The 13,171-nt window shown below is 39.6% G+C and overlaps 2 protein-coding genes across 6 annotated transcripts; both read left to right on the forward strand.

Annotated features, from left to right (window-relative positions):
* Nucleotides 1-567: 567 nt before the first annotated feature.
* On the forward strand, nucleotides 568-6,003 carry LOC105267648 (manganese-transporting ATPase 13A1). Its single transcript, XM_011306636.1, has 4 exons — nucleotides 568-3,969; nucleotides 4,046-4,205; nucleotides 4,302-4,445; nucleotides 4,629-6,003. Exons 1-4 carry the CDS (start codon nucleotides 905-907, stop codon nucleotides 4,734-4,736), a joined length of 3,477 nt encoding a protein of 1,158 aa, XP_011304938.1. The 5' UTR covers nucleotides 568-904; the 3' UTR covers nucleotides 4,737-6,003.
* Nucleotides 6,004-6,081: 78 nt separating this feature from the next.
* On the forward strand, nucleotides 6,082-11,550 carry LOC105267649 (sodium-coupled monocarboxylate transporter 2-like). 5 transcript variants are annotated; one of them, XM_011306637.1, is made up of 15 exons: nucleotides 6,082-6,646; nucleotides 7,236-7,455; nucleotides 7,674-7,833; nucleotides 8,275-8,340; nucleotides 8,457-8,508; nucleotides 8,594-8,661; nucleotides 9,179-9,333; nucleotides 9,465-9,605; nucleotides 9,746-9,970; nucleotides 10,040-10,223; nucleotides 10,320-10,406; nucleotides 10,567-10,739; nucleotides 10,856-11,014; nucleotides 11,086-11,224; nucleotides 11,411-11,550. In XM_011306637.1, exons 2-15 carry the CDS (start codon nucleotides 7,274-7,276, stop codon nucleotides 11,429-11,431), a joined length of 1,812 nt encoding a protein of 603 aa, XP_011304939.1. In that variant the 5' UTR covers nucleotides 6,082-6,646; nucleotides 7,236-7,273; the 3' UTR covers nucleotides 11,432-11,550. The 5 variants fall into 5 exon arrangements, with proteins under 5 accessions (XP_011304939.1, XP_011304943.1, XP_011304941.1 ...); XM_011306641.1 differs by lacking the exon at nucleotides 6,082-6,646 and adding an exon at nucleotides 6,674-6,746; XM_011306639.1 differs by lacking the exon at nucleotides 6,082-6,646 and adding an exon at nucleotides 6,762-7,143.
* Nucleotides 11,551-13,171: the final 1,621 nt, after the last annotated feature.

The raw sequence follows: 13,171 nt of genomic DNA on the forward strand, positions 1-13,171 counted from the left end.
AGACCCCTGGAGGAATTAGCTTTCTCTAATAATCAGTTGAAACCGTTGAAACGTGAAAACCTGTGAGTGACTAGTCGGCGCATGTTTGATATGAGGCTGTTTTTAATCCCCCACCATGAATTTTGGGCCAATCGTGGTGTCACAACTGTCTATATAGGGGACTCGAGAACTGAAAAAATTTTATTATTCAGAACGCGACGGACCGGAGAAGACCAGGAGAAGAAGCGGAGGAGTGGAGGAATGGAGGAAAATAGCTTCGTGGTTTTACACAGCCAAAATTCTCCAGTACAGATTGACACTTCAGTTTTTCCCTCAAAATTGGGAAAGAGATTCCAGTTTCTCAATTAGCAGACCGCCACGATGGCCTTCTGGATGGAGTGTTCCATGCAAATTTATTAAATTGTTTCTTCAATTTTCCATGAGTGATTTTTTCACTCAGATTGTTTCGCATCTGCTTGACAATTCTCGACACCGTTTGTACCGACAATCGTGTGTCGCCCTCTCTTTCATGGCATCGGTACTCATATCCCAGATTACTCCTCGTATTCTTCGATCGGGGCTTCTAGTTATTACATTTTCAGTTTATACTCATCGGAACTGAGTCTGTTCAATTCTCACTGATAAAAACATAAATTATTGAAATACCTATTTTCCAAGTATTCCCTGACGGAGCGAAATAACAACCGAGAATGGAAAAAGTGCCGGAAAGATTATCAATCCATTAGGATTATCCACCACGTGTCAATGCAAACATTGAATTTTCTCGATTTGCCACGTATTAATGTAAATTCTCAAAGCACAAGATACTGACGAGACAAAAAAAAGAAGGAGCAACCGGTGGAGTACATAGTATTGTCTTGATTCTGCCGTGACTCCGTGCCATTTATCCATCGAAATTATAGCCATGACGGAGAGCAAGAAACCCGTGGACGACCTAGTGCAATCTGTTTCCCTTCATAACCCCAGAGGATTGATATTCCGCGGTTATGTTTTACCTTTCCTAACACTCGAAACCATATGGATTTACTCGTGGCTATTTGTTTATGGGGTGGAGGATTACTTCCACGAGGGTCTCGTTGGCATTGCTGCAATCGGAGTTCTACAGATATTTTTGTGCTTGTGCTGTCAGTGGTCCGTTCACATCTACTGTTTTCTCAATTGCAGTTCGACGAAGGACCCCTACAAAGCGACAGTAGTAAAAGTGATCCCCACCTCGAACAATGGCAGTTCAGAGATTGTTCGTCTCCACCAGAAGCCGAATAAAGAGCCCTGGTTCATCTTCCAGAAAACAAAATTCTGCTGGTCGAAAAGTAAAAAGCGTTTCGAGGGACTTCAGTATCCAGTGACTGAATATTTAAAAACTTACATAGACAGTAAAGGGTATGCCAGCGAGGAAGAGGTCACAGAAGCTGAAGAGACGTATGGAAAAAATCACTTGGACATGGTTATCCCGGAGGCATGGGAGCTCTTCAAAGAGCGAGCAACTGCCCCATTCTTCGTATTCCAAGTATTTAGCGTATCCTTGTGGTGCTTCGATGCGTACTGGTACTACAGCATCTTCACTCTGTTCATGTTAATAATGTTCGAGTACATGTTGGTTCGCCAGCAGATGCGAAACATGGCAGAAATTCGTAAAATGGGTACAAAACCGTACATGATGAACGTCTACAGGAACAGAAGATGGAGAATGATGTTTATAGATCAATTGGTGCCTGGAGACATTGTCTCACTGGTGAGGGCTCAGAGCGATCAACTGGTGCCTTGTGATATTTTATTGCTCCGAGGTCAATGCGTCGTAGACGAGAGTATGCTGACAGGTGAATCAGTCCCCCAGATGAAGGAGCCTTTGGAGGAGATAGATCTCAATCAGAATCTCAACATCGACAGGGAGCACAAGGTTCACGTTCTCTTTGGTGGAACAAAAATCGTCCAGCACACACCCCTCAGTAAAACCACGTCAGGCCTCAATCCCACTGACAAGGGCTGTGTTGGCTACGTCCTCAGAACAGGATTCTCCACCTCCCAGGGAAAACTCCTCAGGACAATACTCTTCGGTGTGAATAGAGTCACAGCTAATAATCTTGAGACCTTTGGTTTCATTCTCTTTCTTCTGATTTTTGCGATAGCAGCTGCTGCCTACGTCTGGATAAATGGCACTGCAGATCCAGAACGAAGTCGATACAAATTGTTCCTGGAGTGCTGTCTCATTCTGACGTCTGTGGTACCCCCTGAACTGCCTATTGAGCTGTCTCTCGCTGTCAATACGTCCTTAATGGCACTGTCAAAGCTCGGTGTGTACTGCACAGAGCCTTTTAGAATACCCTTTGCTGGGAAAGTTGACTTCTGTTGTTTCGACAAGACTGGAACACTCACTAGTGATAATCTCGTCGTCGAGGGGATTACTGGAATCGACGGGGATACTCGAATGATTCAAGCAGAGGAGGCTCCCATCGAGAGTATCCAAGTGCTCGCCACATGTCACTCGTTGGTGCAGCTGGATGGGGGAATTGTGGGGGATCCTCTTGAAAAAGCCACTCTCAAAGCTGTCAAGTGGAGTCTAACCAAAAACGAGGCTGTGGTACCTAACAAGGGGAAGGCCAGGGCCCTGAAAATCTTTCACAGATTTCACTTCTCCTCAAGCCTCAAGAGAATGTCTGTTATCGTTGGAAATACTCTACCAAATTCAACTGAAGTCCAGTACATGGTAACTGTCAAGGGGGCACCAGAGACTCTAAAAAACATGTTCTCATCTATTCCTGATAACTATGAGGCCAATTACTTGCGCCTGTCGAGAAGGGGAGCCAGGGTTTTGGCTTTGGGATACAAGAGGCTTCCCTCTTCTTTGAGCTCACAAGATCTCAGGGCTTTATCCAGAGAGGAACTTGAAAGAGATCTGCTGTTCGTTGGATTTGTAATTATCAGTTGTCCACTGAAACTAGACTCTTCAGCTGTCATCAAGGAGATCATTAATGCTTCACATGTGGTTGTAATGATCAGTGGGGATAATCCTCTCACTGCTTGTCATGTCAGCAGAGAACTCCATTTCACTAAGAAACCGACAACGTTGATACTGACACAGGAGGGAGAGAAATGGCACTGGGCGAGTGTTGATGGCAAGACAACTCTTGCCCTTGAGATCGGCAACATCGAGCCCAAGGGAAAAGAGATCTGGAAGAATTACGCACTCTGTGTCACCGGAGATGGGCTCGAGTACTTGAGAGAGAATAATCCACTTCTCCTCAGGAAACTTTTACCCCATATCGTTATCTACGCCAGGTGTGAACCCAAGCAGAAGGAATTTATTGTTATTTCTTTGCAAGAGCTGGGATTCACTACTCTCATGTGTGGAGATGGAACCAATGATGTTGGAGCGTTGAAACATGCACAGGTTGGGGTAGCTATTCTCTCAAGTCCTCCGGAGAGGATTAAGGAGGAAAAACTCAATCCTGTATCAGTTAATGCATCCCCCAATAATGGACCTAGACAGCCGATGAATAGACAGCAAGCGACTAATATGAAAATTCGGAAACTCCTGCAGGAGATTGAGGAGCAGGAGCAGGCTACTATTGTGAAACTCGGTGATGCCTCTATTGCTGCACCGTTTACTAGCAAAATGTCGTCCATTATGTGCATCTGTCATATAATTAAACAAGGGAGGTGCACTTTGGTGACAACCCTCCAAATGTTTAAGATCTTGGCGTTGAATGCCCTGGTACTGGCCTACAGTCAATCAGTTTTGTATTTATCAGGAATTAAATTCAGTGATTATCAGGCAACTATGCAGAGTATGTTACTGGCATTCTGCTTTTTATTTATCTCACGTTCTAAACCTTTGAAGACGTTGTCTAAACAGAGACCACTGCCAAATATATTTAATTTGTACACGATCCTCACGGTGTTACTACAATTCGCGGTACACTTCTTCTGTTTGATTTATTTGGTCAGGGAGGCAACTATTTATTCGCCACCGTAAGTGGATATTATTTATATTGGAAATTATTTTGAAAAACACGAATGATTCTGATGAATTGATGGTATTTTTCAGGGAGGAAAAGCTGAGGAGTATTCTCTCAACTGAAAATATAACAGATACCAAATCTAGTGATTTGGATGATGATGAGAATTTTGAAGCCAATGTCGTCAATAGTGTTGTTTATGTTATTTCACTGGCACTTCAAACTTGCAATTTCGCTGTAAACTATAGGGTAGGTTTTAAAGTGCTTACAGATGTGATTTCTTTTTCATCTTATCTTTACCGTTAGCACTTGATTATTTAAAAATAAAAATGTCTTTGTTCACAGGGCGTCCCATTCATGGAAAGTCTCACGGAGAACAAGGCTCTGTTCTATTCACTTCTAGTTAGTTTTGGTCTCGTTATAGGATTGGCCTGTGGCCTCATCGAACCTATAGCAGCTCAACTTAAAATTGTCGATTTCCCTCCCGAGGTGAGACGATAAAAAATTTAATTTATCCGTTAATAGAAAAATAAATTATCCATTTGGTGATTTTATTTGCAATGAGCGAAAAAAATTAGTTGATGAGTTTTGTTAACAACCAGTTGAATCATTAACAATGATTAAAAATAATGTGTGGACTGTTTAATTGATGGATTTTTTTTTTAATTTCAGTTTCGTAGTACACTAATTATGGTACTAGTCGGAAACTTTGTGGCAGCCTTTGCCGTTGACAGAGCGTGTCGATGGTTGTTTGGTGAGGGTAAATTGCAGAAACTGTGATGAAATGTAAACCCCTGACGTCTATTGAAGACGTTTTGAGATCCAAGTGCATACGTACACAGATCCATGGGTAGATATTTTTGAATGGAAGGTGCCATTCTATACTCTGATAAATACAGTGGACATCTCAACACCGAAGGGGTAAAGTGAGATATTCGATGAAAAAAAATATCGATTGTTTTTAAAATAAACTGATGATTACGAAAATTTAATAAAGAATAATTACGACAAATAGTAAATGAATTCGTCTCACTTTACCACTTCACTGAATTACAAGTGGTTGTAAGATTTGTTTATGAGAATTTTGCCTGGGAATCAGTGAAGGCAGTGGCATTGAGAATAATCATTCTAATTCTTCAGAATAATTGATGAATATGATCTTCATGAAGGTGAACAATTTACAAACAACTCCAGAACTTCAGTTCTAAGAAAATTAATACATTTGTCAACTCACTTGTGGGACGAACTTAAGTTTTAATTATGTGTAAATTAATTCGTATCAACATCAGGAAATTCCCCGAGTGAGAATAATTGATATCAAAATGAATGAAAAGTGGATTAAATCCGTGAGGGATTAAACTGCCACTGTTGAAGGCTGGTAAAAACCCCAGGCAAAACAACTACACAACTATATTAGGAAATAGGAGTGTTACTGTGTAACACGTTATTTACCCTCACCCGAAGCTACTCGAGAACCAAAACAAACAATTGTATTTATTTCCTGTGAAATTCGAGGTGACAGAGTCGTTTCTCACCGTAAATTCTAAACATTCCAATTAATTATACGAGTAATCGATGGATTTGAATTCAATAACGAAGAGGTAAAGGGTAAACAGTCGCCAGATTTTCTAAAAAAAAATCGCATGTCTCTTAAATTTAGAGATAATTGTTGGAAACTCCTTTTACAAAATCGTATTTATTACCTTTTAGCTCTTCGCCATTGAATTGATTAACGGAGACAATCCCTACTTTTTTATTCATAATTGCAATAACAAAATCGTGTAAGTCATAATTCTCATGCCGCCACGATTTTCAATCATCACCACACGTATGCATCTCTCAATGGCTTTAAGTTTTATGTGTTTAACCGGTAAATCTATTCCTCTCTGGGTCGTAAAAAATAGTAATTACCCCAAGAACATAAGGCTGATGAAGATTATGAAGATATTTTGTGTGGAATTATTCGTGTGAAGTCAAGGTGTTAAACATTGTACAATACATTTGTAACTCATGAGAAAATGTTGAATAAATATCATTCCAACTTTGAGATAAGAGAGCTAATTGGTGGAAAAATTAGTTCAGGGATTATGTAAATCATTTTCTCATCGAGATGTCACAATACTGTCCGTAGAGTGATTTAACGGGTCAAAGGCAATAGTTATTGCCAGTCACTCGATCAGTCATCCTGTTATCGATCAATGAATTTAAAGAGTGAGCACAGCAAATTGATTATTGTGAATTAGTCCGGGGAGTCGGTTGACCACATGTTATGAATTAAAATGTTTACGAGGAAATAGTGGGACTGGAAGTTTGAATTTTCCAAGTGGTGATTGGAGAGGGGAAATAAGGAGACGCTATCGGTGGATCGTTGAAGGCAATCGGCCATCGCTCGTCGCAGTCAACTCCCAGTGGTCTTTAACAACTCATGTGTTCTCTTAATTTATATTCGAAAGTTGGGACGTGAGTTGTCAGTTTCGTAATACAGCTGGAAATATCCCATGATAATTGGGAGATAAGAGAAAGTGCGGGAATGTGTGATCGGCATTCACAGATTTTTGGAGGATTCCTTATGGATTTGGAGGGGATGGGGTTGACTGATTGAAGCTGTGATCTCGACATTTCCATCGGTTTATGGCGCTTTAGGCTTGTCCCACTCAAGTTAAAATTAAAGAACACTATTTATAAATATTGTGAGTTGGTATTCGAGTAATTATTGCACGCGAGCTCTAGTTCATCGACTGCTAGCTCAGCTGCACATGTAGATACTGGGGGGATTTATTCGTATTCAAGGTTTGAAGGCTGTTTCTCATGATTTTCATTGGGTCTAATTAGCCATTCGTATGCATGCAGACTTTCAGAATTACAGTTTTAGTGAATCAGCGTATTTAGTTTGGTTTAGCGATTTATCTGAATTTTTGGACGAGCCATTGCAGCGGAATTGTTTTCATTTGCTCATGATACTTAATGGAGCTATTGAACTCTGACCATTGGACTTTTTCTAGACACGTGTTAGCAATTTTATATTGTTAGAGTAGCTCAGCTGGTTTTTTTTTCTTTTTTTCTTACTTACGCATTTTTATGCCCTGAGAAACAAACGACTTCTACAAAGTTAATTGACTCACTACAAAAAAAGTTAAGATATTTCAAATCTAAATGATCACATGCATTTCCTCGTAAGTCGATAAAAGTAAATGATAATAATTTTCATTTATTCAGTAGAAGTGATTTTTTTCTTCGTTTGGACGGACAGGAATGATTTTTTATGATAATTTGTTGCAGTTTTATTGATGAGCGTTGATAAGAGAGTAAAGTGAATAATGGAAGCAGAGGACAGGTACTTTCACTGGGCAGACTGGCTGGTATTTGCTCTGATGCTCAGTTGCTCAGCAGCTTCCGGTATCTGGCACTTCCGTAAGGCACTCAAATCAACGATTGCTGAATATATACTTGGAAGAAGTGGATTCACTGTCTTTCCAGTGTCTGCATCTTTAATTGCTAGGTCTGATTTTGTTTTTGAAGCAAAATGAATTTTTACGAAAAATAATTGCTTGATAATGGAAAATTCTCTCGTATCAATTTTCAATTCTCAGTGGAAAACTACTCTCTCATTCCGAGGGAATTTTTAATCGTTAATTAATTTTTTAATTATCAATTGGTGGTATTTTTTTAAGAGACGCGCTCAGAATTTTTATGTTCGTTTTTTTATTGTATATACAGCTTCATCTCTGGTGTGACTATCCTGGGAACACCGGCGGAGATTTATAACTTCGGAACTCAGTATTGGATAACTGTATTCTCTATTTTATTCGCTGGGGTTATTACAGCTAACGTCTATCTGCCAGTTTTTATGAAATTAAAACTCAACTCATGTTACGAGGTTCGTTCATGTATCAATTGAAGATACAAGTACTTCATTTTTCTGTCATTGAAAACTAAAGTGGTTTTATTATTTCGATTTTCTGTTACCGAATTTCAAATCAATATATTCTAGAAAATTTAGATTCCCATTTTACGATTGTTGAAACATATTGAATTACGGACCATGGAGTTGAAATATTAATTACTTTTTAGTATTTCTTAGGCTAATGAGCTGTTAAATTTTTCTCTGAACTTTCCGGAGCAGACTATGAATTTGGGTCACGAGGAAAAACGGAGGAATTTTCCGATTCTCTGAAAATCCTAGTAAAGTGATGAATCAAGTGCAACACAAGTTCATTTGACCATTAGACTATTTAAAACGATCCCCGGAAATTTCAATGGAAAATTTTGAACAGTGCGATGATAATAGGGAATGATGAAAATCAATGAATTTTTGCAGTACTTGGAGCTGCGTTTCAATCGCGGTGTGAGGATATTGATATCGCTGATATTCGTAATTGACGTGGTAAGGTAGCTAAATAATAAATGTAAAATATAGTCGAAAGAGGGAAAATGGAAAATGATGAGTAAGTGAATGATGATTAAATTTTCCCTTTGTTAAATAATGAAAATATGCAATAGGTGCTGTACCAATCGATAGTTGTGTATGTGCCAGCACTTGCGCTCAATCAAGGTATTTAAACCAACCCGAGCATTGAGAGTTTACCACCAAAGCTCCGGTCTGCCCAATTAAATAATTGATAATAAATCCATTGCAGTGACGGGAATCAGCATCTACTTGATTGGCGGCATTGTGTGCTTTGTCTGCGTATTTTACACAGTATTGGTGAGTAAAATTTGTTAAACTCCTTCTTTACGGTTTAGGGCGTTTTCTATACATTATGTTTCACAATTTTTTATTGTCGAGCAAAAGATGCTGAGGCTGTTGAAATATTCATACGAGGGAAAAGGGTGCGATGTAACAATGAAACTGAAGCAGACAATAGCCCAGAGGGTTATCGAGTAGTTCCCCTGGTCCTCAACAAAGCCTCTTGTTATCCAAACAACTTCAAGTGATTAATTACTTGTTGGTTTAATTATTTTAACAATTTGGTAAAGCACGGATTTTAAAGAAATTTGTTTACATTCACAAATGTTATCTGTTCGATCAAAACTACACTTTAACTTCGAGAAATTTATCGAACTTGAAAGAAATGCTCGTGTTCTGAATTTACATATTTTTTTAGTAAATTTATTACTTCACACATTTCACGTGTGGAAACTCTCCGATTTCTCCGATAAATAGTTATCATATCAATTACAAGGTATTGGATGAACGTAAAAAAAAGAATTTCGGTGTACAGGGCGGAATAAGAGCTGTTGTATGGACTGACGCATTCCAAGTGGTTGTAATGGTTTTCGCGGTAATCGCGGTCACCAGTTTGGGGACATACAACATCGGAGGAGTGGACAAGGTCTGGAGGATAGCCTCAGAAAATCAAAGGATTGAAGTATTGAAGTAATACGTTATATCAATTTGTCGTTAAATATTCCAAGTTCGTTTCTTTGAAATTTAAGTTCAATGAGTTTTCTGACCGACCAGTTACTTTACGCGATTAGTCGAATGCATAATGAAATTTTTCATTGCAGTTTTGATACTTCGCCTTTCACGAGACATACCGTATGGACTGTGCTAATTGGCTCCTGTTTATACAGCACTGCTTACATTTCCGTTAATCAAACGATGGTTCAGCGGTATAGCTCATTAACTTCAGAGAGAAGTTCAAAAATGTGAGTGAATGGGAGACTGTTTCCTGCGTTTAGTTCAATTTGACTTTTCAATTTTTTGTTTTGCGTTATTCATCATCATCCATGTTGGCAATTGGAATTGATAATTGATACCACGAAATGTGCAATATTTTTGTATCCAGAGCGATTTTAATTTTTACGATTGGAGTGATGTGCTTCATCTCATTAACTTGCTGGTGTGGCCTCGTGTTGTTTGCATGGTGGGCACCACCGAAATGCGATCCCAGGGCATCTGGGTTAATCAAGACTGACGATCAGATGTTGCCGGCTTACGTCATGGAAATTGCTGGCCATTTGCACGGTATTCCGGGGATCTTCGTTGCTGGAATATTCAGTGCAGCATTGAGGTACTCATTAATTCGCTGTCTAACTCTGAATGGAGCTATTGATGATTATGATGATGGTTTTTGTTTCAGTACCCTTTCAGTGGGGCTAAATTCAACTTCAGTGGTCCTCCTTGAGGACTTCGTCAAGGGGTGTTTTCAGTTAAAGCCGAATGATCGGTGCTCGACCATTTTTGTGAAGGCTGTTGTTGTTTGTTTGGGATTTTTTGCCATGGGCTTTTTATTTATTGTTGAGAAGATGGGGGGTGTTCTTGCTGTGAGTGAAAATTCAATAATTCTCGCTTTCAAGTCACATGACTTCCGACTTATTCAATCAATTTTCGTCACTCATTCTTTAAATTTATTGTCAAAGGTGACCGGAAGTTTAGCTGCCATTGCTGCTGGCACATCATTCGGGGTCTTCACCCTAGGCATGTTGTTCCCTTGGGCAAATTCGAAAGTATAAATATATCCTTAATCATCCTTATCAGAAAGTATCATCATTTGTTACGTAATTAAACAATTAGTTTCATGTTTGATTGCCGGGCAGAATATTGTCGAGTAATAAAATGGCGAAATATTCTTCATTCTAAAAAGTAAAGCACCACGGCTATTTCTAGGGTGCCTTCACCGGGGCTGTGACGGGATTCCTGGTGGCAGGATGGTCGAGTTTGGGAGCTAATGCTATGGTTGCTGCCGGTGAAATAATTCCGAAGAAACTCCCAGTCCCTCTGACATCGTGTCCCAGTAATATCAGTGACAGTTTTCTAAATCAATTTCCCCCGAATCACAGGTGAGTCCCTCGCGGGGAGCAGAAGAAAAAATCATCGACCCACGAAAACCCATCTTTAATTCCAGCAAGTTAATCAATTCCTAATTGTCGCGTGTTAATCGATTCTGTTGATTCAGCGAGGACAATGTTTTTCCACTCTATCGGCTGTCTTATCACTGGTTCGCGGGACTGGGAACTGTCATTGTCATTCTAGTTGGTGGCTTTATGTCCTGGCTGACGGGACCAACCAATCCAGCCAATGTCGACAGAGATTTACTCTCTCCAGTTATTCATAGGTAAAATTCAATGGCACTATTCCTATTAGTAAATTTCCAGTGAGTAAGGTTTTTGGGAAAAATAATTGCAGATTCTTGCCGAAGCCAATATACACGACTCAAATCAAGAGAGGATCTCAAAATGTTCCCCCAGGTAGCTATCCTGAGGCTTCCAATTTGATACTCACAGATATCCCCAGGAGAGCATCTCAAACAATTAATTCATACCAGGTACACCCCAAAATAATTTAAAAAAAAATATGCAGAAGGAAAAAAATTCCTCAGAAAGTATCTGCAGTATCTACAGTTCAAGTTCCATTAACATGAAATGCTAGAACCAAATGATTTGTCCCGGAAATAAAAAGATGAATATTCATTCTCCGAGTAGTTAACGATAATAATTCTTGTTTGTTACAGGCACGTCCAACACCAGTTTGACCCCATCCCCTTTTATATTCATGAGAATCTTATTTAAAACTTAATGCTAGAGAATTTACGATAGTTGAGGGCACAGTTCAATTTTTGTACACACAGAATAAATGAAGTTTATTAGATAATGAGAGGTTGTCTGGCAGGAAGTTGACGCCATGGGCATTGATCAGTTGGGGGGGTCTGGGTGTCTGAGAATTCATCAAGCTCCACTAAGTACAAAATTGCTCCTGTCAAATGCACTGTTAGAAAATTAGTCTTAATATTTCAACTAGAAAAAAAATGAACAACACGAATTTTATACGAAATTTCGAGAGTAATTTTTTAACAGTGCAAATGCTTCTTGGTAAAAACAATTTTTGTCTTGGCGTTTGGATTGATCTTCTTCTTCAACGCCATCAATGGACCCCCGAGTTCCTGGTAACTGAGTTTGTTTGGTTTTCAAGCTTAGATGATTCTTGGTGACCGGCGGTCAAGGCGAGAACGGGTGTATTAACCATCTTGTTAGGGCAACATCAAACATCCTTATTAAAGCTCAAGCACAAATAGGCACTGTGTGCTCGTTTACTCGACTTCTCTGTGCGTCTAATTCAATTTTCGAGGGGTCAGAGACATGAGATTGGGTCAATATTGAAATATATTCCACGACTGTCCAGGTTGGGATCTTCACACGCGGGAAGAAAAATGGTAATCATGACAATGATATAATACCATAACTACGAAAATAAAAATTTTACGTTTGGATTAGATGACTTTATGCAATTTCTGCATTTTTTTTTCCTCTAGATTTTGGGTGGAGGCAATGGCCGAAAATGGGGAAAATGATTTTTCGTCCTGGTAGAGGAGCTATAAATGCATCGATTGAGTTGTGAAGGGTGAGGTGGGGCGTGCGGGTGAAATTGGGGGTGAGCAGGGGTTTGTAAATCGAGATCGCGGGAAATGCACGCGAAACCCCGGGAGTGAGAGGTTGTAGTTTGAATGGGGGCTAGTTTGAGATAGTTAGCGGGCCTTCAGGAGTACAATCGGCCGCGATTGGTTGAGCCCGGCCTACAATCACAGCCCAGAGCCGAATTACATATCCTTTAACGTTGAGATCCCTTGCAAATCTGTGCACGCACGTTTTAACTATTTGGGCATAATCAATTCTCCGCGAAAAGTGGAATTTTTCCTCCTCATTGCCCGACACTCCAAGGAGAAAAAAAAATAAACAAAAATTGGTGTGAATTTTATATTTTTCGCAAGAGTGAAATTAATAATTTATCTTGAGCAGTAAAGCCCCCTTTTATCCAATTTTTTTTTTCAATTTTCCCCGCGTTAGTCGCGACTGATAGACCCATTGAATCGGAGAAGGAGAAAAATTATTGAAAAGTTCACGGTGTGAGGGAATAAACCAAATATTGGCTTTAACGTTTTGGTGCGGATATGGTACGTGCGTTAACATAACGTCGAGTGTACTCGAAACGTTGCAAGCTCCTTGACAAATATTAGCGTTTCGTAGTCTAATCCCTTACCCCGAAGTCACCGTACTCTCTTGGAATTATCTCGACCATGGAACTGAGGATTCTTCCCGAGTTAATTGGACACTGGAGTTATTACGAACTTGTGCAATTGTGGTGAGAGGGAAGATCCAAGAGATGTGCAATTGAATCAATTGAAACTCCTGAATGTAATACTAAGTATGTAATTGGATAGTAACAAGATGTACAGAGATCCACATGGAGGAAGAACCCACAGTAGTATAGCAATAAA

Source organism: Fopius arisanus, unplaced genomic scaffold, assembly GCF_000806365.1.
Source record: "Fopius arisanus strain USDA-PBARC FA_bdor unplaced genomic scaffold, ASM80636v1 scaffold00049, whole genome shotgun sequence".
In the NCBI taxonomy this organism is placed as follows: Eukaryota; Metazoa; Arthropoda; class Insecta; order Hymenoptera; family Braconidae; genus Fopius; species Fopius arisanus.